The sequence below is a fragment of the Nyctibius grandis genome, chromosome Z (genome assembly GCF_013368605.1).
Source record: "Nyctibius grandis isolate bNycGra1 chromosome Z, bNycGra1.pri, whole genome shotgun sequence".
NCBI classification, from domain to species: domain Eukaryota; kingdom Metazoa; phylum Chordata; class Aves; order Nyctibiiformes; family Nyctibiidae; genus Nyctibius; species Nyctibius grandis.
This window is the reverse complement of record NC_090695.1, coordinates 10,588,247-10,616,182: the sequence shown is the minus strand read 5'-3', so window position 1 is coordinate 10,616,182 and position 27,936 is coordinate 10,588,247. Positions and strand designations below refer to the sequence as shown.

General features: G+C 41.1%; 1 protein-coding gene across 1 annotated transcript in view; it reads left to right on the top strand.

Moving 5' to 3' along the window:
* The window catches only part of ADAMTS12 (ADAM metallopeptidase with thrombospondin type 1 motif 12), a 176,725-nt gene extending 152,356 nt beyond the window's left edge, over positions 1-24,369 (top strand). Inside the window, 7 exon segments of the mRNA XM_068422777.1 lie at positions 2,866-3,076; positions 7,086-8,234; positions 14,350-14,502; positions 17,622-17,795; positions 19,708-19,854; positions 21,836-21,989; positions 24,134-24,369. Of these exon segments, the coding sequence (XP_068278878.1) occupies positions 2,866-3,076; positions 7,086-8,234; positions 14,350-14,502; positions 17,622-17,795; positions 19,708-19,854; positions 21,836-21,989; positions 24,134-24,369 (2,224 nt within the window).
* The last annotated feature ends 3,567 nt before the right edge of the window (positions 24,370-27,936 follow it).

Below are 27,936 nucleotides of genomic sequence, written 5' to 3'. Positions count from 1 at the left end.
TGCCATGTCAGTTCTGGATGTGTGCTCAGCAGTCACCTCCAGTTTTGGTGAGGAGACAGCAGAAGTTCCAAGATAAATCACTCTGGTGCTGCTCCCTTCTCTGTGGTCCATGACCTGCTTTGGGTCGTCTTGTAGCAGAACAGACAAATGGATGGTAAATGTTCTGCCATCCTTGCTTTGCCTTCTTCCCCTTCAGCTAGGATGCTGCAGTTCAGAAGTCCTCAGTGGGGACCATGAAGAGACAAGAGTGCATGTGCTTCCATGTTAAGTTTCTCATGCTTCAGTGTTTAAGGCACGTGCACGTACCCTAGAATGGAAATAGGAAAATGAAGCATCAAAAACTCCAGTTACTGATAAGAATAAACTTTCAGTCAGAGAAAGTTTTTTGAGATGCGTGTGGTAAACATGGTGCCGGGCAATTAACTACTTGGCTCACCAGTACCGTCATTTACCGGCACTGAATGAGGAAGAACTCTATAGAAAAAGCTACATGACTAAACATACCTTGAGACTGACCATGAACATGGAATAGGATAAAATCTTAATTCTGGGATTGCCTAACTTTGGAGCACCTTATTTTCTTCCATGACTTTTAAAAGTTGTTTTGCGTGCAATAGGTAATCACGCACCATTACTGCTGATCAAGATAGGTTCTGTGGTAAGCTCTGATAATTTATTGCTAGGAGTTCAGTATTTAAACCTGCAAACTGCTGAACCCTCACTCAGAGCCATTTGAAAACGGTGAGGGAGGGTGTGTCAGCTTAGCTTGTCTGTAGCTTGAAATACGTGATCTAGTCCCATTAAAATTAATAGGGCAATTCACGTACTTCTAGTTGCATTTGTGCCAAAGTGTCAGCAATTTACAAGATACTTGAGATTATAAAATTGGAAAGAAGATGCAAGAGATAAAAGCAACCCTGAAATGGCTGGATTCAGGTTGCGATAATAGATTTTTCTCTTTTTTTATTGCTGTGTTCTGCTGAGGTGCACTCGCTTTTTCTCTTTAACCACTTGTTAGTTTTCCTTTGTTATTTGAAGAAGCCTGGAAGAGCAAGAAACAATCCAAGGAATGGCAGGAGAAGGAGTAAAATCATTTGTTCTTTTATTACATCAATGTCTAGAGGCCTTGCACAGTGTTGTGGTGGCAATAGGCTGCGTTCTAGAGCGTGTAGCAAAACAGTCTGTGCCCCAAAGGACTTCTAGGGTAATTTAAAAGGAAATGCGGTATGTGTACATAACTAAAGAGAAGGAAGGTAGGCGTAGGTAACCCAGAGAAGACCAGATGGTTGCACAAATGAGCTGTGTGCATAGCTTGATTGCTCTGAGTCTTTTTTTTTAAAATGATTAGGAATAGATATCAGTGCCTTCCACATCAGTGACAGCTCATTTGCAACTGAAAAAATAAATTAATCAGGAAACAGAGAAGGAACATGGAAACTACGGAGGAAAGGGGAGGGGGATTGTCAGCAAACTGAAGAAGCCAGAAATGCAGTACGATGGGAGACAAAGCAAGGAGCAAAAACTGTTATAAAATGGGATGTTGAACTTTGATGTACTTTTCAGAATGGGATTATTTTGCTCTAAGTTCATTGACCTTAAAAAGAAAAAAATACAGTAGAATGGTGTTGGTTGTAAGCCAAAACCAGGTTTTTTCCACCTTTCTGTCTAGAAAGGTGTTTTCTAAACATATTCCTGTTTCGTTTTCAGCATAAGGCTTTGTCATGACGTCCTTCAAAACTCAAGAACCAGTAATATTGTCTAGGATCTTTTGTGGCTTAGAGTTCACAGCTGGACCAGATTTTTTATACAGTATCTTGGAGCTATGTTCTTGCCTAGGCCACTCTAAACAGGAAGGAAAAAGACTTTTTTTTTTTAAAAAAAAAAAAGTGTAAAGGTAAATCTTTAGGCAAATGTCACAGTTGATGCCAATGCTTCTCAAATAGTAGAAACACAGAAGTTTTTGCCTTCCTTTCTTATCATGGAAGGCAGGTATGCAGATATTTGATCCAGTCTGGATCAGCATGAGAATAAATAGGTGGATGAAGCTGGAGAAAGGCTGAAGTAAACTGAATACAAAGGGGATGGCTCTTGTTGCTAAGATGTTTTGCATTGGGAAATACTGCACTAGAGGAAACATTTATCTTTCATTCGGTGGAACATTGCATAGCATGCTATGGAAGACCATCTTTAATCAGGGTAGAGACACTTAAGGGGCTCGTTTTTACTTTGTGAAGTAACAAAGTACAGAAAAGTCCAGGCTAGTGCAGACCCAGAGACTAGACCAAGGGGTACAGCACTGCAGGGCGCTGATGGCCACATGGGCGCATGCAGCATAGCTCTGACTAGCCTGGTTTCTGGGGTTCTGTGCCTCGCTGCTTCCCCTTCTGGAGGTAACGCAGGGCCAGTTTCAGCATTTGTGCAGTACTGGCTGCATAGACATGTGTGAGGGGACCTTCTCCACCTCTATGCTGTCATTACAGACTCTCTGGTGATTCTCATTTGTTAACTGTTTCTGTACTGAGGTAGCAGTAAGCAGATAAACAATAGGATAGAGCAAATAGATTACTAAACTTGCTAGCAGTTCCTCAAATTTGGATTTCAAAGACCATCTCTACTCAGTGGATTCTTACGCATTGTAGAAACATCAGTGCCTGCTGCTGTCTGGGAATCAGCATCTTTCAGTGACTGGCTGGTACTGGAGCACAGGGCAGATGGGAAACCTTGAATATCTGGACTGAATACGAAAAGCATATATCTGAATGCAGAACTGAAGTTGCTGGTTCTTTTCTTTGTAGTCTCTGGCTTCTTCCTTAATGTGTTTGTGATGGATTGTTTTCTGATGTTTCTTACCCCCCTGGTTTTCAGATGGTGGGCAGGAGAATGGCAGAAATGTTCAACCACGTGTGGCCCAACAGGCCAGAAGAAGCGAACTGTCCTTTGCATCCAGACAGTGGGATCTGATGAGCAGGCGCTGGCTGTCACAGAGTGCCAGCACCTGTTTAAACCAAAGACCCATCTGTCATGCAACAGAGATGTCTTGTGCCCGTCTGACTGGACAGTGAGCAACTGGACTGAGGTAGATTCATGTTAACTGTAATATTAAACATTTTTTTCAAAATGACCTGTTATAGTCAGCAGAGAGGACCAATGACCTGCTTTTTTGCCTTTTTTTTTTTTTTTTTTTTTGTCAATATATTTTCACAGATCCTTTGTGCAGAATCAAAAACGCTGTGCTGCTTGCTGAAGACCTCAGCAAGTCTCGCATGTTATCTCTTTCTAGGGGTTTGGCTTCCTGAGCTTTTGGGACTGTAGAACAGACCATGCTTGCGTGCTAAAAATCTGTGTAATACTCATACTGCTGTGGACCAGATGGAGGGAGCCTCTGTGTCATGTCTGTAGGCCTCCAGAGAAGCATTTTTACATTCTTTACATTCATATCTCTTGCATTCATAACTCTGCTGGTTTTGGCACAGCATGCAAGCTTTTTACTTCTAGTATTAATCTGAAGGCCTAACAAACACTAGAATACCTGCGTATCCTTCAACAGTTAGTTAACTATTGTGCAGTTATTTCACTGGCAGCTGATGAACTGCAGAATGTGCGGTCATCAAAATGATGACTGCAGTATACTAGATTTGTTTAAATATACTGCAACATATTCTGCAATGTTTGTTACTATTAGTAGGGAGCACTCATTTGGTGTGCTTTGTCATAGGTTTTAATCTGTGGAAGGACCTCACACTTTTTGGCTTTCTTTAGATTAGGATACTGGTATCTACAGGTCTTCAACAACTTCACTTTCCGTTGAAGGCAAGGAAAGTTCAGGGTCCCGAACATGTGGAGCAGTCTGCTTCTCCATGAAAACTAAAAATGCACTAAGGTTTTCCTTCTGGAGCGGGGAGAAGTAGGTTTTGAGTCATATGAAATTTTAAAATTATTTTATTCTGATTCTGTTGTAGTACAACTTGCTCATGTTCACCTCTCAAATAGGCAGTTTAGCTATCAGTGTAGCTGACAATTGAGAAAACAAATGCACAACAAATATTTTCCATTTCAGATGTCAATAAAAATGAAGTTTACTAAGTTTTTCAAAACTTCCAAGATCAATGATCTGGATGCAGGATTTGAATGCACCATTAGCAAGTTTGCTGATGATACCAAACTGGGACATGCTGTTGACTCTGTTGAGGGACAAGAGGCCTTGCAGAGGGATCTGGATAGATTGGAGCAGTGGGCAATGATTAATGGGATGAAATTTAACAAGAACAAACACCGGATTCTGCACCTAGCACAGGGTAGCACTGGGCACAAGCATAAATTAGGAGAGGAGTGGCTGGAGAGCAGCCCTGCAGAAAGGGATCTGGGGGTGCTGGTCGACAGCAGGCTCAGCAGCAGCCAGCACTGTGCCCTGGCAGCCCAGGGGGCAAACCGCATCCTGGGGCGCATCAAGCACGGCATAACGAGCCGGTCCAAAGAGGTGATCGTCCCGCTGTATTCAGCGTTGGTGTGGCCTCACCTTCAGTGCTGTGTGCGGTTCTGGGCCCCGCCGTTTAGGAAGGGTGTGAAGGTCCTTGAATGAGTCCAGAGGAGGGCAACAAAGCTGGTGACAGGGCTGGAAGAAATGTCCTGTGAGGAGCAGCTGAGGACTTTGGGCATGTCTTGTTTGGAGAAAAGGAGGCTGAGGGTCACCTCATGGCTCCCTACAGCTTCCTGAGGAGGGGAGGTGGAGAGGGAGGTGCTGATCTCTTTTCCCTGGTGTCCAGTGATAGGACATGTGGGAATGGTTCAAAGCTGCACATTTCTTTATTGAGAGGGTGGTCTAACACTGGAACAGGCTTCCTAGAGAGGTGGTCGATGCCCCAAGCCTGTCAGTGTTTGAGAGACATTTGGACAATGCCCTTGATAACGTGCTTTAACTTTTGGTCAGCCCTGCATTGGTCAGGCAGTGGGACTAGATGTTCATTGTAGGTCCCTTCCAACCGAAATACTTCTGTTCTGTTCTGTTCTGTTCTGTTCTGTTCTATTCTATTCTATTCTATTCTATTCTATTCTAATTTCCTTTTTGAAAACGCCTCTCCCCTCCTTCTCCTCTTTTTTTTAACCAAACTCACTGTTGTGTTTGAAAGAGATACAGGTAATGAACAATAGAATTTTGTGACAGTATGAATTCAGTTTATGCTGCTTACAAACCATAATCACTGGATGTTGATTATTTTGTGAATTGAGTAGCCACCATGTTTTAACTGCCTGTGAAAAAATAGACTGGGATTACATGGCTAGCAGTACAATTATATAGAAATGGCATACTGTTACAGAATACAGACGGTGCTTGTGTGTCATTGGATTGTATTTGCAAACTACTGACAAAAACAAATTTATACACCTGTAGAAATTGGGGTGGGAGCATAGGACAGACTATTTTTCGTGCACAAATGACAGGATTGTCAGGAGACTTGTAACTGCAGAATGTTCTTTATTGGTGAGTATGAGAGAGATTTTACACAGGCAAAATTTCTTTTTGCTCTGAACTTAGTGAGAAAATCATTCTGTATCTTATAAACTGAATGTACTTAATTAGGCAGATAATGAGGATAGAGTGTTGTAGCCATTCTGAAATCTCTTTTTAGTACATGGCCATAATCTAAAGCAGAGATTTTGAAAGTTTAATTCCAGGAGACAGCCATTACCCCAAAAAGTTAATGAGGTTGGGTGTTCCTTTAAACTCACACAAATGCTAATCTAAATCATCAAGTGGCAAAGTCTGACAAAATAAGTGTGTTTTATTTTTGTGTAAGCAACAACATAGTGTTAGTAGTTGCTATGTTCCTCAATAAGCAAAATACTGAATAATTTGAGAGGTCAAATTGCAGCTGATGTAAACTTGCATAGCTCTGAGTACTTCAAATGTGCTATACAGCTGGAAGTGCAAGGAGGACAGACAGAATAGCTAATGAACCTACTCTTGAGGTTACTCTGCTTTTCTCCCTGCTCCTGTTGCTGCAAAGCTGATGGTATCGATGATTTGGACTCGATGATCCCTGAGGTCTCTTCCAACCTGGTTGATTCTGTGATTCTGTGATTCTGTATTTTACAGCTGTTAACAACAGAGAGACCCCCAGTAACACAAGGTCACTGGTGATTCTACTGCCCCGTGACCTAGGGAGGTTGATATTCCAGGGGTTTTAAAGTGCTGGCAGTAGGAGTGTTCATCACTTCATGTTGAGCACCAGATTTAAGCCAGCTGAATTAGCTGGTCAGGCTCCCTTGCATCCTAAGACGACTTCTTCCAGTAGGTTGTCTGTAACATCTCCCCCTTCATACCCAACCAGTCATCCAGCCTTAGTACCTCAAACCAGAGTAGTGTATTGAAACTTCTCAAAGTCTTCAGTGGAGGGACAGCTGCTGAAGGCATGGCTGTACCTGTGGGGCTGACAACGAAAAACATTACAGAAAAACTGTGTCTCCTTAGCTTCCAGCACCCTTTATACCCTCTATACACAACAGTGCTTTCATTGAAATAGAAGCCAGATAGGTTAATTACTTTCCGTAGCCTGTAATTTCGGAGAGACATGCTAGCAGCCCTGGCAGCATGTGGTGGTTGCACTAAGACTGAATGAAAAATCAATTTCATAAAGTCAACAAGGATCTGTGAGATGCATGGATGATCACAGCGGGTTTGTGGCACTGTAAGTAGCCAGCACTGAGCCAGTGAGATATGTTTTTGATGACAGGTTTTTAGTCTGTTTTTTATGACCCTGGTGGAAAAGGTATTGGCTAAACAGCTTTTATGATTCCCTGAAGAAATCAAATTCTAGCATATTACTTTCATATTTTTTCTTTATCATGTAGTCTTTTTTTCACTGCTCTTTCCCCAAGGTGACATTTACTGTTCTAAAAACTTGGAAAGAGCTCCATGATAGCAGAACATCACTAGAATGAAGGGCTTGTTCCTCAGGAAGAGCTGTGTTATTGATTATTTATAATGATGCTTCTTTATTATAAACAGATGCCATTTGATACTTACTTTTATTGATATGTGGAGCAGAATGAAAAGGGGAGATATATTAATTCTGTTTATTTTGCAGTGCACAGTTACTTGTGGTGGTGGCGTAAGGACTCGTAATGTCACTTGTGCCAAAAATAATGATGAGCCATGTGATACTTCCAAGAGACCAAACTCTAAGGCCCTGTGTGGTCTCCAGCAATGTCCTTCTGCTGGAAGATTTCTGATACCCCCACTGGCACCCAGAAGAGGAAGGATCATAATCAGGAAAACAAGTACTAATCCCAAACAGAGTCCTCCTCACAGAATACCCATACCAAGCCCGAGGTCCCATACAACAACAAAACTACCCAAGCCTGAAAGTGTAACTCCCTGTTTGCCTACATCCTCTGGTTTGGGCAGTGTCTCAGAAAAGGAAGAAACAGACAACAAAACGTTACAAAATAATTTGGCTGGAACAAGTGGTGTTTACAATTATCCGGTTGTTTCTACTGAAAATAGTTCACACCAAAATGCTACTTCATGGCCTTTTCATAATAGCTTAAGTACTGAAATTATAAGGCATGCTGAAAATGGGTCTGAAAGGGAGCCAATTTCTACTGTAGAAAGCGAGGTGCAAAGAAGTGAGGACACTCCTGTCTCTTCTTTTACCAGTAGCCCAGAAATAACTTCTAGCTATGATTACTTAACCGAAGAATCTGACGACATTGATGGTTCAGTTGGAGGCAGCGAGCAACCGATTGATCTCCTTTACAGCACAGAACTCCATCCTGAAATCACAACTAGGAGCACAACCCTAGATACTGGCTCTCCTGTCTTTCAAAACGAGAGAGTGACTTCTCAGCCCACCCCTGCATCTCATCACCAAGAACCTTCTACGCTCCTTCCTGTTAGCAGATCGGCACAAGGACTGGCATTTCCAACAACAGCAAACTATATCAGTCTGCAAGTTGATGTTCCTGTTGTAGAAGTAACTACCCAAGAAGCATCTGTTACAGTAATGCCCACAGTGTTTGGTCATGTACTGAGAGACCAGACTGACGACAGAATAGAAATGAAGCTACTTGACACCATAACCTCCAGCACACAATCGTCAGCTCTCAAGCATGTTCTCAGGAACCAAAGTGCAACATCTGAGGGGGTTTTAATGAATGTCACACCAAATAGCCACCTGAAAACATCCAGTGATTTGCCTGGTGATGCCTACTGGATAGTAGGCAACTGGACTGAGGTAAGTTATTTTTAACTCAAGAAATAGAGAGTGTGTGAACAGCTGTCTGAACCACTGCTAAGCAAATAAAGCTTCTTCGTTTGTCACAATTATCTGAAATGAGTATCATACATTCAGATAAAATACACAAAAAATTGTGCCATACAAATGGATTGCTTACATAGAATGTGTCTGTATTTAGCGATTCTGCAAAACTATGCATAATTCTTCGAGGAACATGACATTCAGCTCTGACTATAACCAGAAATACCTCAAGAGTTTTGTTTTAGGGCACAGGAAAACATTAAGCTATTAGATGAATTCTGGAGATACCAAATGAATATGCTTGTATTTCCAAATAAGTACATAATGCAAGTTAGCTGTAGATGTGCTATTATGTTCTTTCACTTACATATCATTTCTTTCTAAGCTATGTGTGTTTTCTAACTTAGTATGTGACCAGCGTCATGTAGGTAAGCTAGCTTTATTTCTGTGTAAAGCACATTAATAACGTAGATAGTTAAACATATTTTTAGTTGGCTATTAACATCACAGGTTTTGTGGTGCATTTCTGTTTCATCCCACTGTCAGCGTTTGTATCCAGCATTAAGCAAATACCTCCGAACTCGGAGCAGCATTCTGCTGTGTAAAACCAGTTTGAACCTACAAAGCAAAGCAAAGCAAAGAATATTAGTCCAAAGTTAAACTGGTGTCGTGGTTTAGGCCCAGACGGAGACTAAGCACCATGCGGCTGCTTGCTCCCTCCTTCCCCCTCAGTGGGATGGGGAGGAGAATCAGAAGAAAAAGTCTTCTTTTCTTAAAAAATAAAACTCATGGGTTGAGATATGGACAGTTTAATAGGACAACACAAGGAGGGGGAAGGGTTTTAAACTGAAAGAGGGTAGATTTAGATTAGATTAGGAAGAAATTTCCTGTGAGGGTGGTGAGACACTGGCCCAGGTTGCCCAGAGAAGTTGTGGCTTCCCCCTCCCTGGCAGTGTTCAAGGCCGGGTTAGATGAGGCTTTTAGCAACCTGGTCTAGAGGAAAGGTGTCCCTGCCTGTGGCAGGGGGGTTGGAACTAGATGATCTTTAAGGTCCCTTCCAACCCAAACCATTCTATGATTCTATGAAGATACTTGTCTGAAAGATGATAACTTGTCCCAGTTTCCCCTGATTCCTGGTCTTTACTGAATGGTCTTAATACTTGGGTAACAACTTCTGTGCAGCAGCAGTAGAGGTTGCAGAGTTTTCTATGGCCTCAGAAAAGTGTTTACTACTTTTTGTATATCGCTATTGACTTTCCTTTACCTATACCCAGCACCAGGCTTTTTGACAGTTAGGTTTCTGTACTGTTACAGTGCTGTGTCCTGAGATAGTAATTTCTGTGGGGTCAGGGCCACTGAGGGGGCAACCACCTAATTCTAGCAACTATAATAAGAGTACTCTGTGATTCTGTAATATAGAATAAACTTCTATTTATTATCCTTCCCACTGTAAAATTCTATTTTTATGTAAACAGAGTTCTTTTTATGACAATGGATTTTATATTCTTCAAATCGTGATAACTGAAGTGAGAGACGTTGGTATCTGAACAAGTTACCTCATTTTTCTGATGGCTTTTTTTAACCAAGCTAATCAGTACAGCCAAGGGTCCAGATGTGGAAACCCCCTTGTGCTGATCTGCCTCTGTGTCTCAGTATTGATGGAGAAGGCTATCAAAGGTCTGTTTCTCTTTACCTCTTTGCTCTTGGGTCTGCCTGGAATGATGCAAATTAATGGAAATGCAGAAATGCAGGGCTAAAATGGACAGCAAAAGATGACTTAGTGTATCCTATGGCAGTGGAGGCACAGCTAGACCACGGAGATCCTGTTGGTGCCCTCTGTCTGGATGCAGCCAGTGGGTAACACCTGTGCTCTGTCACCACCACATCAGCGGTTGTTCAGGATGTGCATTCCTGATGGCAGTCTTAAGTTTCATCTTTTTCCTTCCTATGGCCAGGTGAGAATGGCTTTAGCTTCCCATGTTCAAATAGGGCAAGTGAAGCATTTCCTTCTGCACATGCCCAAAGACCTGCATTTAGATCTGCTTGGGTGAAAGATCCTGCAAGAGAAAGTCAGGCAAAGTTTGTGCTCCCAAGCCCAGCACATCCCAAACACAAGTCTGTAATACAGAGAGGCTACAGTCTGTCCTAGTCATTCATTACCTGCATTAGAAATATTTTCCTTATACATAACCACCATTTTCTGTACTGAAAATGAAGATTCTATTTTTCGTATGCAGACCATGGAAGATAATTGTCTTTTTAATAACTGTTTTTGGATCTGTTTTCTAAACAAAAAAATCTGGTTCTTTTAATATTTTCCATGTGTTTTCTAAGTATCTGGTGACCTTGTTCTCCTATGGTCTTGCTCAGTTTCATCATATATTTCTTCATCAGTTATGTTCATTATGGCCCCAGCTGACACCTGGCAAATAAAACAGAATAATTGCTATCTATGACCCTCTTTGTGAATGCTGGGATGAGATTTGTCTTGTTTTGTAACCATCCCACTTTCATTTATTCAATTTGTGGTTCATTGTAAACCCTGGCTCCCTTAATACAGTATTTCTAGTTCCGCAGATCTCAGTTTTGTTTGGGGGGTGTGTGTATACGTATATACACACACACACGTGTGCATTTGTGTATATATATATGTATATTTATATGTATAAAAAGTTCTCCTTAAATGTAGGATTTTGCATAGTTTTTGAATTTCAGGTTACTGTTTTCTTACAATTTTTCAACTTCGCAAGATGTTTTTCAATTCAGATTGTGTCCTCCAGCATTCCTGCCAACTCTCCCAACTTGCTATCATCTGCAAATGTTATAAATGCATGCTGTTTTTCATCATTCAGTTAGTTAATGAAAATACTGCAGAGAGCTTGGCTCTGGACAGAGTCCTGCAGGACCATATTTGAAATGTCTTTCCATTTTGACACTGAATCACTGAGGACCACTTTATTACAGTTTTTCAGTTAGCTGTGCACCAATCTTGTCGTTATTTCACCTAGACCATATTTCTATCAGTTGCTAAAAGAATGCTCTATGAGATCATGTCAAAAGCCATCACATCGGCTGGGTCTCTATTTTCATTAAGGCAGGTACTCCTGTCAGAGAAGGATCATAGAATGGTTTGCGTTGGAAGGAACGTTTAAAGGTCGTCTGGTCTGAACCCCCTGCAGTGAGCAGGGACATCTTCAGCTAGATCAGGTTGCTCAGAAACCTGATATTAGATTGACTTGAATAATTTGTTCTAGATAGGTCCATGTGGGCTGTTTTATTGCTTTATAATCTTTGTTAGTATTTACCATTTTGATCTTGATTGTTTAATAATTTGCTTTTGTGAAGTAAAGTTAGGTGAAGTGTTCCATTAGTCCACAGATCTACCTTTTTCTTTTCCTAAAGATAACTTGAAAGATGTTCTATTCTAATCCTCTGGGACTTGCCCAGTCTGTTTTTAAAAATTATTTTCAACTGTTCAAATATTATTCAAGAACACTTGAATGAATACTGAGGTAAGGTCAATACATTTGGTTTTCACAGAGCCGATGAAATCAATTCACGAATACTTAATGCGTCTAACTTACTTTACTATTCTTTAGCGTTTTAGTAATCTTTTGCTATTCTTGTTCAAGCTATTGTTTCTTGTTAAAATTAACTTTATGCGAAGCCTGGCACATTTAGCTTTTTTTTTTCCCCAAGTTTGAAGAAGAAAAAGTGGTGAAAAAGAGAGTTTGTGGAATCTCTGTCCTTGGAGATATTCTGAAGCCATCTGGACATGGTCCTGTGCAACTGGCTCTAGGTGGCCCTGCTTGAGCAGGGGCATTGGACAAGTTGACATCCAGAGGTCGTTTCCAACCATTCTGTGATTCTGTAAATAAATCAGCTGTTATCTTTCTCATAAGTTTTGTATTTCCTCCCCAAACCTTGATTCCAATATTCACAGAACCTTTTCTTATTGTTCATTACTTTTAATTCATTTTGAGTCTACAGTTTTCTAACTTTATTTTTTCTCTTTCTATTTACTTGTCCTTAATAAAACTTTGTGCCTGTTTTTAGATGACATCTCCCCAGGGCATTGATACTTCAAGACCATTGCATCTACTGAGTTGAACCTCTTGTTATGCTCTCTATCTTTCTTTTTTAATGACTGCCAATATTCTGACATTTCTTTGCTCCTTAGGGTATGTCTATACTAGTAAATAAATAGTGCCCAAGAATAGTGATAGTCACTGAGAGGGATTGCTGTGACATGTTGCCTAACACTCTTGACACTTACCTCCCAAGGGAGAGCACTAATAAGAGTAGGGCAAAACAATGCCCAAAGACAACCGTGCCTCTATCTTTAACTATTAACTTCTTTCCTACCTGCTTTCCCTTCTGGGCTGTCACTTTTCCCTTTCTAAGAGCTTTCTCGGTACCAAAGATATCCCATTACCACTGGATCTGCTCATTCTGCACCTCTGGTTTTGGTCATAAAAAGTTACCTGCTCTTCCTCCCTCTGCAATAGACATCTAGTGTGACAAGAGGAAGTCTTGGTTCCTGAATTACAAAAGGGAAAAGCAGTAAGTCTTCCTGAACTTCACAGCAGTCAGTCTCCTTTACGTAAGATGAAACAATGGTCAAAAAAGCTAAAGCTTTACCCCAGTACTATTTGCAGCATCGTGCCTTTTCTCTCTTCGCTCTGTACCTGCACACGAATTTTTGAAAGAATCCTGCTGTGTTTCACCTCCCTCAGACAAGAACATAAAGCTTTGTAAGAAAGATCTGCCCTGCATCATCCCTGGAGCTATCTTTGGTCTTCTCATGAATGCTCAGAATAGGGCTTTGTTCAAAGAATAAGCAGCCCTTCAGTAAAGTCTTGGTGTTGTCAGACTGGTATAGCAGGGCTGAGGGGAGCCATCAAACAGTCAGCAAGCAAGACGAGGACAGTCCATCCTCCTGAACAGACAAGTTGCCTTGGATAGATATGTGACTATGCAGAACTGAACAGTGGTACACAGTACCCTTTCACAGGATCTTTGTGGCCTCTTGGGTAGATGTCCCAGGAATCTCGGAAGCTGAAGAGGCCTTGCAGATTCACACTCTTCATAATGTGCAATTTTGTAAAAATTCTTTGTTGTCACCATTAACTATTTTTCTATTTCTCTCATTGAATCTGGTAACAGCTTCATGTCTTCAATGTGTTTTTTTTCCCCTGCCTTAGCTTCAGCTTAGCTTTCCTTATCTTTCCAAGGACACTTACTCAGCTTTCCCTCTTTAACTCTCCCACTTCCATGCAGGGAGTTCAAACCACACGATAGTAGTTGCTCTCTTCATCATTTTGCTGGTTTAATCCAAGATTATTTATGCTGTTTCTCATGCCAGCTACAGGCTGCTTGGTGTGTGCTGGATTTGACTCTATGCGTATAGTTCACTGTCCCTCCCTTTTTAAGGGAGAAAAAGGTAAATGGGTGTCTCCAGCCACTTTTCACCTCTTCCTGCTTCCTGCTTCGGAATTTTTATGGTGAAGAGTATGCACTCTTGGGATCTGGACTGGCATGATCAATATTCTCTTACCTCAGACACTAACACCCTCCCAAATGCTGGAAACACTTAGCCACACTCTGAATTCATAATTTCAAAAATCCTTTTCCTGCACAGTTTTCCCATGAGTCTCACACAGTTTATTTCAGCTCTTCAGCATCATGCACTCAATTTGCTGAATATATCATCAGCAGTATCAGGGATAGAGAGGGAACAGTGCTGAACACTGGATGCAATGACATGTTGCATTGGATCCCCAAAGACCACAGAAAGAAACAGTGGAACAGCTGGTACAGATTTAGAATGTCTCAGTAAGCAGGAGTTTGCCAAAGAAGAGCAGTGTGTGGTATAAATCAGAATTGTTATTTTCTTAACAAAGCAACAAAAAGACCTCCTTCAGAACCTTAAGTAAGACTCAGGTGAATTTGAAATCTTCTTTTGAGTATCTCAGGTAAACTAGGTCACCTTAAATGGCTCTAGATATGTATATTTAGGTTCCTGGATTGTTTCCAGAATTATTTACTAATGTTGAGTTTGCCTCTGGGTTTTCCTTTCACCCTTTTGCAGTGCTCTACCACCTGTGGAATGGGGGCTTTCTGGAGACACGTGGAGTGCAGCAGCAGGAACACATCTCACTGTCAGCACATGAAAAAGCCTGATCCTGCAAGAAAATGCTATCTCCGCCCATGTGCTAGCTGGAAAACAGGAAATTGGAGCAAGGTAACTTCATTGAGAGCTGTGTGTGAACAGTAAGTTTGCTAACTTCAAAGAGTAGGGAGTTCTAAATACTTCATTTAAAAAATAAGTATTTACCCGGTGAATGCATACATGATTCCCAGTTGGCCATTCATCACTAATTTACTCATTTCCTGACTAAGTTATTTATGGAAACGCATCTGCTGTGAATTCTGTTCTTCCTGTGTGGGGGTCATGCTCATTAACTCTTGCATCTAGAGCTAAAGCAGGGCTCACCATCTATGTTCTTTGGAGATCCTAGGGCAAAGCTGTACGTATTTGCATGTGGCGTCTCTTTGATCTCTGCCTCCAGAGGCATACCGTGATTTTAAGAAGCATGTGGGAATTTGGCAGAGGGAGTTGGAATGTTCCTATTCACCCTTGCCACCTGTGTTGTCTCTTATCTGACATGGTCTCTTCCCCATTCATGTAACCCGTAAGTTTTACATAACAAAAACAAAAGAAAAATATATGGGGGGGAATGCCTACTATGGCTAGCATTGTATTTGGTCCTAGTTATGTACACAAGCCTGGTCAAGAGACTGAGACAAAAGCGTATCCAAGGTGGTAAGTGGAACCCAAGGAATTGAGTTTGAATTCTTTTTTGGTATTGTAAGATGTGTAGTGAACACCTGGAAGGACTTTGGGGACTTATTGCAGCTTGTTACATTTTGTCTTCATGTTGTCTAAAACTGGGGCTTCAAACAGTGGGTTATTTTTCAGGACTCAGAAGAGAAAAACACAAAATTCTATTTGAAATAATGTTTATCTTTTAATACATAAAAAGATAAATCTCTCAAACTTTCTCATTACATATCATTTTTGTGGACAGAGTTGCCATTGGACTAGAGGGCGGATTCATACAAAGAAAAGGTTATAGTTACAAAACCTGTGTTATATTATTGAGCTCTCTGACATAGAATTGATTGTATGTGAAATACATGACTCTTTAGAAAGCCCATGGAAAGGCCAAGGCATTACATAACCACATTTAAGGCTTCGAAATTAGTTTTAAATGCAACATTGACATTCTGCAGTCCCAGTTGCAGTAGAGCATATTTCACCTTCACTTTTTCTTCATAAATGTTATTATTCTTGCAACAAGTGGTTGATAGTTATGTTACAGAAAGTAGCTAGAAATCAGGTTTAATGATAAAATGTTACAGGAAAGAAATCTTTTAAAGTGTCAGTCCAATTATGAGGCAAATTTGAGACAAAAGGCTTTTCCTAGCAGATTTCTCTTGTGTTAGCCACCCTTATTTTCTAGCGATTGAACTATACAAACCTAATCACAATTTCATATATAAACATGGCTATTTTTTGTTTGCTTTTGCAAGTGGCAATTGTTTCTCCTCATTACTCCTTTCAAACATTTTTAATGTCACCTTATCCCAGCAAGATGGCTGTACTCCCCTGCTAGTGTAGTAAAGCTTTCTCTGTGCCTTTTATCTAATTGTTCCCCTCCCTGAAAAGAAAGGTGCTTCAGACTACATCTTCCAGTCTAAGTTTAATACCAAATATAATTTGCACATATTTTGGGGCTGTGTGTACTCAGTTTCTTGCACAGTTGCTTCTGTCGATTGTTTCTATCCAGAGGGGCAGAAGCTTCTGTGAACAAGAGCATGGACTCCCCTTCCATCCATCCTTCAGCTCCCTGGGGAAGTAGTATATTCAGTTTCCTTATTCAACTGAAGCATGCTTATTTATGCAAAGGAGAACAGCATCAGTAGTTATATTGCATCATGGCGGTAAAGATGAAAGCTGATCTGAGGTTATTCAGTGGTGTTGGTAGAATTTGCTTTAGTTCTGGATGAAGGCAAAATAATTGGATGTTTATTTGTCCTTATCCTCAGGGTAGCAAATTCAGTTCTTCCTCAGCAGCAGGAGAGGTCCTGGGCTTTGGTAGGTGGGGACACAACGTGGTGCTGCTGCATAAGGCCTTGGAGCAAGGTCTGGGGAGAAACAGGAGACTGCAAGGGCTCACTTGGCTCGCCAGTAGTGCTCCAAGCTAAGAAGCAATTTCGCAGGCTGTGAGTGAGGCTCAGGGTGTCTCTGTCTTCTGTCCCATTCTGTCATGCCCAGTCTGCTCTTGGGGTATGGATCCTTCTAGTGCCACGGAGGAGCAAGGAAGGTGAGGGTGGGAAATGCTTCTGAGAGATGAGTCCACCATCTCCCAGTGGTAGCAGCCACAGCTCAAGTCTATGGGTGTCTTGGTTTCATTGGGATTTTGTTTCAGTGTGGCCAGCCACGGTGATCCAGGTCCATTAGCAGTTAAATCCAGGGCAGCTGACCCTGGCTGGCCCACAGGTATATTCTATATTACTAACATCAAGTTCACTACAAAAGGGAGGGCTTGGTGGGGAGAGGTGGGGCCGTATTTGCTTTCCTTTCTGCTGGCCTCCCTTTTTTCTTATTGCTGATAGTTGGTATTCCTGGACAACCTGCTGCAACCCTGTAGCTAAGTATACTTTTGTGTTAGCATTTATATTGGTTTCTTCATTTTATTAAATCTGTTTAATCTTAACCCATGAGTCTCCCTCTTTTTCCCAATTTCCTTCCCCGGTGGGGGAAGGGACATTGGGTGAGAGAAAAACTGCTATTGTTTAGCCCTGGGTGTGGGCTAAGGGAAGACGATGGGCTAAGGAGCGGTTTTGCCAGCCTGAGCAATCTGCTGCCATGGGCACTGGCTCTCCAACGCCTGAATGAGAAATCAACTTATGCAGCTGGGCCTCTTTTGTCCCTCAAGAAACAACTACTGACAATTCCCCTGCATACAGGATTTTTTTATTGTATTTATTGCATTATGACTCTTTCACTGTAACATCTTTGGAAATAGCTGGCAAGATTTCCTAATTAAATATGCATTCATGTTATTAACAGATGTTCCAGTGAAGAAAGGGAAATATTTGTATGGTGTGTTCTGATTTGCTATGATGAAACCCACAGTTTTTAAGACTAACAATAGATTGTTGTTGTAGTAAAATGGAAATTCCCTCTGAGTCAGGGTGCTCAAAGCTCCTGCTGTCCTCCTCTGTGACTAGGGAAGGCACAGCTGCTCAGCAGAGCACCGTTTGGAGTTGTGCCCCTTCTTATTGTCTGTACAGTGCTCTGCTAACTGCAACGGCGGTTTCAAGACCCGAGATGTTCACTGCATTGATGTTCGTGAAAAGCGAATTCTGAGGCCTTTTCATTGCCAATTACTCGGATATAAACCACAACTCAACGCTAGTTGTAACATGGAGCCTTGCTTGCAGTGGCGCGTGGAGCCCTGGAATGAGGTATTGTTCTTTAAAAGAAGCTTTGGGAATGAGCCATTAGCTATCAATTAACAGGTCTCATGCTGTTAGGTAAACTTTCACTGAAAGGAAGACAGACAGTACCACTCAGAGGCTCTGCAGTCCTTGTGTATGGTTGGTTACAGCAAAACTTATCATAGAATTCATAAGACTTCCCAGAATCATTCTTAGGATTGCATGTGATACACAGCTAGAGCTGTAAACTACCATACCTGAAAGAGAGAAGAAAATGGCCTGCAAGAAAATTTTTTAGTTATCCTACTGGATCAGGAAATGTGAATCTTTCAGACTGATCCTTTTTGCTGCCTTTTTAATGTTGCTTATGATTAATTTAGAATTTTCCTTTACACTTTTGGGCTGGAATTTTATGGGGCCAGAGACTGAGGACGGACATAAGAGAAATCTGACTTTTGGGTCACTTTGTAATACAAATCTGTGCCAACAAACTCATAGGCAGCCAGGCACATACTTACGTCAGCTAAAGCACGTGGTCTGCTTACATATTAGTGTTTGCTCCCACTAAAAGCAGCCACAATGTTTGCAGCGTGTGGACCCTGACACTTTTGGATTTCAAGGGAGGTGATCACATTGCTTCCTTACAGACCACTGAGAAATCACACCTGCAATAAGGAGGAGACCAGGATGTGGGTTTCCAGTCAGGTCAGTCAGCAAGGGTTGAAAAAAACAAAAGTAGCCAAATGATTGCACCTGTTTCCTACTTAAAATATTTTATAAAAACACTTGTCCAACCCTGGCAGTCATCTTCATGCTAAGGATGCTGGATAGAATTGGATAGATAGGAAGAGACAAAATGGCCTCAAGTTGCTCCAGGGGAGGTTTGGAATGGATATGAGAAAAATTTCTTCACTGCAAGGGTTGTCAGACATTGGAACAGGCTGCCCAGGGAAGTGGAGGAGTCACCATCCCTGGAGGTATTTAAAAGACGAGTAGATGTCATGCTTAGGGACATGGTTTAGTGGTGGACATGGTAGTGTTAGATTAATGGTTGGACTTGATGATTTTAAAAGTCCTTTCCAACCAAAATAATTCTACGATTCTATGAAAAGTTTTATTTATCAAATGTCATCTCTAGCCCTATGTCCATAGGGGTGCAATTCCTTGTAGGACAGTGAATTACTCAAACATAACAATGCATTACTCAAAGTAAATCAAAGCCTTATTTCATGTCAGAGTACAAAGTCTTTTGTGTATTTCAAGCAGGCTCTACTGCAGACCAAGAGAGTAATAGTAAAAAATCAGTTGGTAAGTAATACTATATTGTGGACAAAAGAATGTTTAAAAAATAACCTGAGTCACTGTCTTTATATGATGCTTTTATTGCCAAACAGTTAATTTATTGTATGGATTGGGTGAATTTCAATGTCCCCAACCGCCTCATAAAATGAGATGTTGCATCTCATGAACTTTTACTGTCTTCAGTAAATATTATAGATTAATCCTGCAGACGTGTAACTTCCAATCTCATTCTTGTTAGAGAAGTTACTTTTGCGGTGGTGCTGCATGAGCAGTCCTGTGTTGCCTGTTTTATGTTGCCACTTCCACGCTGTCCTGTATTCCTTGCATTAATATGTGTCAGGAACAGCTTTCCCCCAAGTATTTTGGACAAATAATGGCTTCTTCCCTGTCTCTTTCCAAGCGTATGATGAAATAAATGTCTCAGTGCAGAGCTTTTCTTCATATCTGGACAGTAGGATTTGATATGCAGGCTAACCTGTACATCTTTCTAAATCATATGGGTCAGTGACATGCTGCTTGTTACCTGTGGCTCCACATTTCTAAATGAAGAATGTTTCCTACTGTCTTTATGGTCTGTTTCTGGGTTGTCCTCCATTTCCACCTCTTTCCTCATGGGTTTGTGCACCTCTTTTGTTAGTGTTCAAGAACATGTGGTGGTGGCCAGCAAAAGCGACACATCTACTGCCCAGAAGAAGGCTACTGTGACTGGACAAAAAGACCTAATGCTATTACATCATGTAACAGGCAACCTTGTACACAGTGGGTTAACCAGGCATGGGGCCAGGTAGGATTCAGTTCTTTTTTGTTTTATTTGCTGTCCTGAGTTGGCCACATTTGGTCATATTATCCATTTGTCCATGAACCTCAGTGCCTATGACAAGTATTGTTTCTTACGTACAGCTGGAGCTACAAAGGAAGATCTTTTGAAAATATTAGTAAACATTTCAGAGCCAGCCCATCTCGGTTCCTTCAGGTGATAGACATTGTAGCTTTTACTTTTTGCTGCTGCATTAGATGGTGTTGGATGGAGGGCTGGTGTTTTTTTTTCCTTTTCTAATAAAAAAGGAGTTACCATTGACATTCTTCCATTACTCATTTGAAATTTTCCACTGAAAGAGGCTTATGGGTAGTAAATTCAACCATGTTACGTTAGATATAGAATAAGGTAACATTTCAAGAGAATGACAGGACAAGAGCATCTTTAGAGAGGGAGGAAAAAGCTTGAATTGCTAGTAAAAGTCCTTGATACATGCCTAGCTGAATCCTTCTAGGTACAACCAGGCTGTTTGATCTGTCTGTGCTTCCAGAGCCTTTCCAGTCATTGTAATGTTTTACTGTTCTAGGCTTTTTGGGGGCGGGGGATTGGGGAGTGACCCTTAAAGGAACTTTGTGGAATATTGGACTTGCCTACACAAACAGAAATTCTGAATTTTGACCAATAGCCCTCTACTTTGGCTTCTGGAAATCTAACTGACAAATGTGGGGTGTATCTTTGGGGAACCTTCCAGTATCTGCAATACAGGTTTAGTTATAAAGAAACTGGCATATCTAATAAACCTGTCCCTCCCATTTTCTTAATAAACCTATTCATACATTACAAACAGTCCTCACAGCAAAAGAGAACATTGAAAGAACACCAAAAGCCAGGAGACACAAATAAGGAAATAATGGAGAGTCATTTAACACAGAAAATTTAATGAGTTGTTTTTGACACAAAGCCATTAGATGGGATATGAGTATAATGTAATGTAGAGTTAGTATAACTCTTAACACTTAAACATGGAAGTGAAAATGTTGGGACATGCATAAAATAAGCAACTGAATACCAAAATATATAGCAGCTATTTTACTGATTTATTAATTCCATTTATTTTACTTCATAAAAAAACAATTTTAAACATTAATCTAAAGTTGCCAGAGGAGTACCTAAGAATCTTTTAATGTACTTCACACCAGTAATACTATGTCTTATGCACAGAGATATACATTGGAGAGAGGATAATTTGCAGAAAAATTAAAAAGATACCAGTCCTATCTTCATCTTCTGTGCTTCATTAGCTGGCATTTTCTATCTGTTGAAGTATTTATGTTGCTGGCCAGTATTTATCTGAAGAGAAAAAGAATTTAAAATTAACTGGAGTTCTCAGGCACACAGGGATGTCAGAATAATTAAGTAAATTTACAGAATAGTACAGGAACATGTTTTTAAAATGTTCTTTTTTTATGGCCATGTGTGTGCAGCCAGAACAGGCAGCTGGCAGTTGTTTTGTGGTTGTAAAGGGTAACCATAGAGTAAATGTCACCAAAGAAAAAACATCTCGCTGAGCTTTTCTGAAATCTTCAGCTCGGTCATTTCTAGACCTAACATTGCAATCGATTATTCATGTTTAATTTAGGTGGTGAGAAAACACAGGAAACAAAAAAATGTCAATGTGCAGCACTAATTTGGATTACTACTCTCTTACTTTGTAGAACTGGCATTTCAGATCATCCTCCTCCTCCTCTGCAGAAAAGAGTCCTCTTACCCTGGTTACCGATTCAAAGATGCTGTATTTGTACTATTTACCGCTCCACCATATCCTGCCAAAACTGGCCACGATTGCAGGTGTCTGGATGGAGAATGCAGTACACAAAGTACTTTAGTGTCATTGGTTCTGGATTGTATGGCATTTTTAGCTTTCCCTCACATTACAGCTCAAATGTTGGCATATTATACAATTTCCATGTAAAAGACTTTTATATATGTTGAAATTACTCTCTTTCAGTGCACTGTTTCTTGTGGAGGGGGCATTCAGCAAAGGACTGTGAAGTGCATGAATATAGGAACTAATGAAACTGAAGATGACAGTATGTGTGTGGATAAACCCAAGCCAACAGAGTATCAGAAATGCAGTCTGCAAGAGTGCAGGAAAAGTACAGGTATGATAATACACCTGCATCAGACAGTATCCAAAAGCTCTCCATTTGTGCTGAGATTCTGCAAAAAATGGGAGCTGACCCAATTCATCAGCTTGTTGTGAATACTGCAGGCTCAGTAATTATAGGTCAGCCTAACCTGCTACTGCTCAGCTGTACGGTTGGCAGGGTCACGTCGTCGTGTTCTCCAGCCCTTCTGGCCTTGTGTTGCCATGATGGGGAATGCAGTTCTCTGAGCATGCATCCCTAATTTATGATGCCACAACTAAATGAATAGGTCTGCTTGTATTGACCTGTTTTTGGTATCTCACAGGCTGCTCTGAGGGCTGTGGAAGGACATGCTGTGAGTCCAAACAGATGCCATTTCTTAAGACAGATACCCCTATGGGAACTACAAATTCTGGACTGGGAGTGCAAGCAAGCAAAGTGAGACAGACACTGTAAGAAAAATCTGACTGGCAGCGAACCCAGATACAGTCTTGGCACTATGAATTCAGTGTCCCAGAGGGTGAGACTGTCTCCAGAATGAAAAGGTGGAGAGAAGTCCTCTTGTGACTCAGGGTGTCCTGTAGCTCTGTCCTTTGAGGGCTCAGGAGCCCAGTTGTGTAGATTGTAATAGCCTGAAAAAGAAGTGGCAGGAAAGGGAGGAAGCTTACAGAAGGGTATCTTTATCTGTAGTCTGTGTACTGCAGTGTCCAACAGGTACCCTCAGGTGAGAACAGCAACAGCTCGGAGTCCTTCTGGAAGAGCCTTCAAAGGCCTTTTGGAATAGGATTCTTCACAAGTCAGCAGTAAGGGTCCAATCTGGCAGTGAGTCAAGAGGTTGACCCCTGAGGGCAGTGCAGATCTGGCATACACTTGAGAGTGACACATCACTACTACTGCTGTTCAGAGATCTTTAGCACACGTTTTGCGCTAGGCTTGAATTGGTCTACTGATCTCCTGTCCTTCTCATGTTCAGAAAGGCAGACTCAAGATAAATCCTACCTATGCAGATTAGTAATACTTACTTCTGTGAATAAAAGGTCAAGGGGCCAGTAAAATGTAAGAAATGCCCTACTGGGTGAACCAGTGGTTCACGCAGCCCAATATTGTGTCTCCAGCAATGGCATTAGAAGATGCTACTTAGGGAGAATACTGAAGCTTAGTCCTTTCCTGTGATTCATTTCCATGGTATTCCTCCAGCATTCCCAAATGACATATTAGGACTATTAAAGGCACCTCTTTTAGTGCCTTTTAGTCTAAATTTATGGAACTTTTCCCATGAATATATTGCATCCTTTTTTCACCCTGCGATGCTGTCTGCTTCCACCCTCTTCCACCCTCTTCTGTGGCACCAAGTTCCAGAGGTTCACAGCCTTCTGTGAAAATAAGTGCTTTTATCTGTTTTACATTACCTTTATATTAGTTTCATTGAGTTTCCCTGGTTCTAGTGTTGAGGGATTTGCTGAACAACAGCCTTGCATTCAGCTAATCCACCACCTTCCTGCTTTTGCAAACCTTGACTCTTCCCCCAGCCATCTCTTCTCGTGGCTGAGGACCACCATTTTGCAATATATAACTAAATCTGACACATCTCAGTTTATTAGAGCTACCACAGACCTATCAGCACCATAATACAGATGGTGCCAATCCCTGGCTTATTCTGGTGCTACAGAAACTGAAAGGTAGTCAAGCTGAACATGTAGTTGCACCTGCCTTGCCTATGCTCTTCTGCCTGCACTGTATGCCTCTGCAGCACTTTGCCAGCCTATTGAGCTTGTCTTAAATGCACTATTACAAGAATGCAAATGTACCAGACTCACAAGTCATTGCTGCTACAATTTCTCTGGCAGTTCTTAAAAGTAGACACATTAAAGTGAAGAACATAGATCAGATCATATGTCTGCTGCAAAAGTAAAGCCTCACTGAACATCAATAAGAGTGCTGTGTTTTCTAAGACAGAAGGTCCTGGGAAGTTTAATAGGACCTGTTCACTTAAAAGTCCTAAAATTGCAGGGGGATCATAACACAAAGGAAGAGAAAGCCGTCATAACAGTCGAGCCTTAACAGACACGACTGTCTGGCATAAAGGAGTTTAAAATTCTAGAAATACAGATAATTTTTCAGCAAAATATAGCTAATTCTTCTCATCTTCTCCACCACAGGGCTACCCTGCAGCAAAGACCAGCTGTCAGTTCACTTCTGCCAGAGGCTGAAAGGCATTGGCAAGTGCTTGCTGCCGTCAATACAGACTCAGTGCTGCTTCACGTGTAGTCAGCCCCGAATTCGTAACAAAGCAAGATACTGGGATCAGCGAGGCCTCAAACAACAAAATTACACTAAATCTAGAAGAAAATCACCTCAAAACCAAGAAAACAACAACCAAGCTGCTCAGCACTAGCTGTTTTTTATCTAGTTGCTTTGACTAGGGCTTCTGTTTACAGGTTTTACTTTCCTTCTTTTTTTTCTGAACCATCCAACATAAGTGGAAATCTGTGATCAAAACTGGGAAAACATATCCCTTAGGGTTAATAGTCCTAATTTACTGCTTCAAATTTTTCTCTGTAATAGTCCAAAATTTGTAACATAATTTGCAATGTACCAGCAGCTAGTACTTCTTAGGCATGCATAGAGGCTAGAAACAAGCTTGCAGGATTTTTTTTTTATTTTTTAAAAAGAATGTTTTACTTGTTCTTTCTTCCATCTCTTTTCTGAAACCCACTTGAAACAGCAGCACCACTTACCCAAGAGTGCTTGAGTGAAGGTGGCCGACAGGGCAGCAGAGACAGACTTGCACTGTGGGCCAGATCCCTCTATGCTCACTTTTCTGTTTTTAGGAATTGAGGTGAAGTGACAGCATTTCTCAAAATTGTTTGCTCACTTTATACATTTAAAAGCAGAATTTTGTAATAACTGATTATGATATGCAGACCAAATTGAAACATTGGGTTTTTCAAAAGGAAAAATGTTCATTTAGTACTTGATTGAACCTCTAAAGGATACCTCAGCAATAGCCTGTCCTGGACAGTTTTTCCTGCTGCAAATGTCTTGCTCTAACTTAAAAACCCCACCAAATCTGGAATGTTAAGTCCCAAATAAGTTTTAAGCAACATTTCTTGGTACCATGAAAGCAAAGCTATTTGCATCTACTACCTTCAGTGATAGAGCTATCATTTAATCCAGTATCTCTTAGTAGAGTGTAAGCCCACATACGCAAGAGTGCTTTATCACCTCACTCAGCAAACGTTTCATCCAGTTCAAATCCTTGTTCGTGGTGAGAGTGAGGGCACCTGGGAGTAGCTCTGGGCCTCAGGCACTAGGAGGCCACTAGCCAAATAGCATCTCTGTTTTGCTATTGAAGAAAATGGCAGAACAAACTTTAGGGAGACCAGACTGGACCCTTTGAAGCAAAGCTGGGCATTTTCAAAAGAGCTGGACAGAGTCGTGACATTTACTTTCCTTTGAAATTCAGTAGGATTTGGACACCTTGGTTCTTCAGTTCTTAATGCTCTTTTGAAAATCTCAGATGTAGTCCCTAGCTACCTGACAATTTGAGATTGTAATACAGGGAAATGTCACATCTTATGCAATGTAGAGCAAGACACATAACCATGAATCAAGTGTCACTATGGTTACAGAGCTATGACTAGCAATAGCCCTATTTCTAGACAGATCTTTATGGAAGTTAATAGAAATATTTGGGCCTGGCTATGTATTAACCTAATGAAGGCCACAAGTATAATTGTCCTTTTTCATAGGTTTATGACCTTTGGCTAAGGGGTCACTTCTTCACTTGAAGTCTCTGGGAGTTCAGGATATGCAGCATGGTAAGGTTAGATTTATTAACCTCTGTGATGGCAGTATCACCCCAGTTATAGGTGCTGATAAAACTTAAAATCCACTGTTAAAAATATGGTGCTAGTATAACAGATATGGGGGATGACTTACAATGGTGCATGTGCATGCGTGTACATAGCATACATGCACATACTCTTAAAATAATACATGTCTGTGGTGTTGCTGGCCAATGCCAGACATAAAGCTTTTTAAGTTTCACAGTGTGCTTATGTCCTTCTGAGGTCATGAATGGCTACTGACCCTTTGAGCAACAGAAATCTGGGCAGTTCTGTTCCACTGGATACAGAAATATTGAATCATGTGAAGGAGTGGAGATGTCCCATCTGATTCAGGAAGCATTTGGCCAGGGCTTGACCTCAGGCTGCCTTGTGTAGAGCACTGTACTGCTACGTCCGAGGCAGTTCTCTGATGGCCAGACAACCTACAGTGGTGGACAGTGCGGATGCTTCTGATGTTCCCAGAAGCATCTTCTAGGATTTGGGCAGGACAAAGTTAGATTCACTTCAGAGTCAGATTCTTCTGTGCTCAGAGGTACCTGCAACGTTTTATCCACAGAGGTCAGCAGAAGTGGGCCATTAGGTATGTAGGCTAATGAGAAGGGAGCTGACTGAGTGCATATAGTGCAGGTGGGAGGAAAAGTGCCTGGGGGGTTGTCCCTTCCAGTGCTCCTTATAGCTAATGTGGAGTAAAACCTTTTCCGGCTTCATTGTTTTCTTCAGGGAGCTGTAATTTCATTTGGAATGGATAAAAGTGAATAAATTATATTATGGACATTAATCAAACTAATCTTTCTACCCAGGGAAGCACAGTCATCACTGTTGCTCAGCTTAACACTTTAGGGAAAAGACTGTGACAACAACATGAACTGTTTTAATAGAGCAGTGCCACTGCTGTATTTTACATAGGTTCTTACATCGCAGTCATCAGCATAGTATCTCTGTGCTAATAATATGTGCAGTCATCTCTCCCATCCATTTAGCAAGACTCCTTTCTTATGACATAATTCTTTTCAGGTAAAGGTGGATTTATGATCCTAACCCAGATGGTCACTATTCTCAAAACTGAATAAAGTATTAAGTGCAGAGGCAAAATATTATTATATTCTCATATTAGCCTGAGACACATCAGCTTCAACAGGTTGCTCAGGAAAAAATGTGGTTTTGGCACATTCACTGCTTCTTCTAACATTTCAAGGTTTAAAAAGCAAACTATGATGACATATTTGTTTCAAGCTTCAATAAATGGCATTGCTTATGTCTGATGTCTCTGATATTTTATGTTTCCAGTGCAAGAAGATTCATAAGATGGGATTCCAAGGAAAAAAACCTTAGAGAGTATCTTTTCTATTCCAGGGGAATCCTCGTGGTTGAGGTATATTGATGCTTGATATTCCAACATAAAAGAGATCATTGAAAAGGGTGAGGGGAGAAAAAGTAGCAGAGTAAAGCATGGTGCTAAGTAAAAATGTACATTAATAGGCTTAGTTATTTCCTATGAAATAGATGACATCTTACCGCTTCTAGTCCAAGCAGATGTGCCTTAGGTCTTTGGCAGCAACGTGTGCATATCTGTTGTGGGATGTATTTGTTTTCCTGAGGTTACGACCTGGTCACAACTAGTTCATAAATCCTTTGGAGTAAATTAAGGTGAAACGACACTGAATAACTGGTATGAAATTAAGAACAATTTATTAATACAGGGAAAGTAGCACGGTCATAAGTGTCTTGGGTTTCTAAAGGCACTGAGAAAAGAGAGAAAAGGAAAAGGAAAAAGAGAAGGAGGATAGAGAATATGAGAGAGAAAAAGAGATATCAAAGAGGTATTACCACCCTTGGATCCAGCGATGTAAGTTGTTTGTAGAGTTGGTAAATCGCTTGCAGAGTCGCTCCTCCAATAAATCGCTCGCAGGATTGGTCCTCAGGAGGTGGCGGGATCGCTCCAGCATCCCAAGGGAGAAGTTCTGAATACTTGAGGTCATTTACGTGGGAGATGGGAGAGGGTGGTAACATCCCTCTTGTCTACCCCCTCCTCTCGCTTCTCGTGCTAATTGGGACGCCTGCACATTTGTAGTCTTAGATTGTTCTCGAAATGGGTTGGTGGTCCCCCAAGG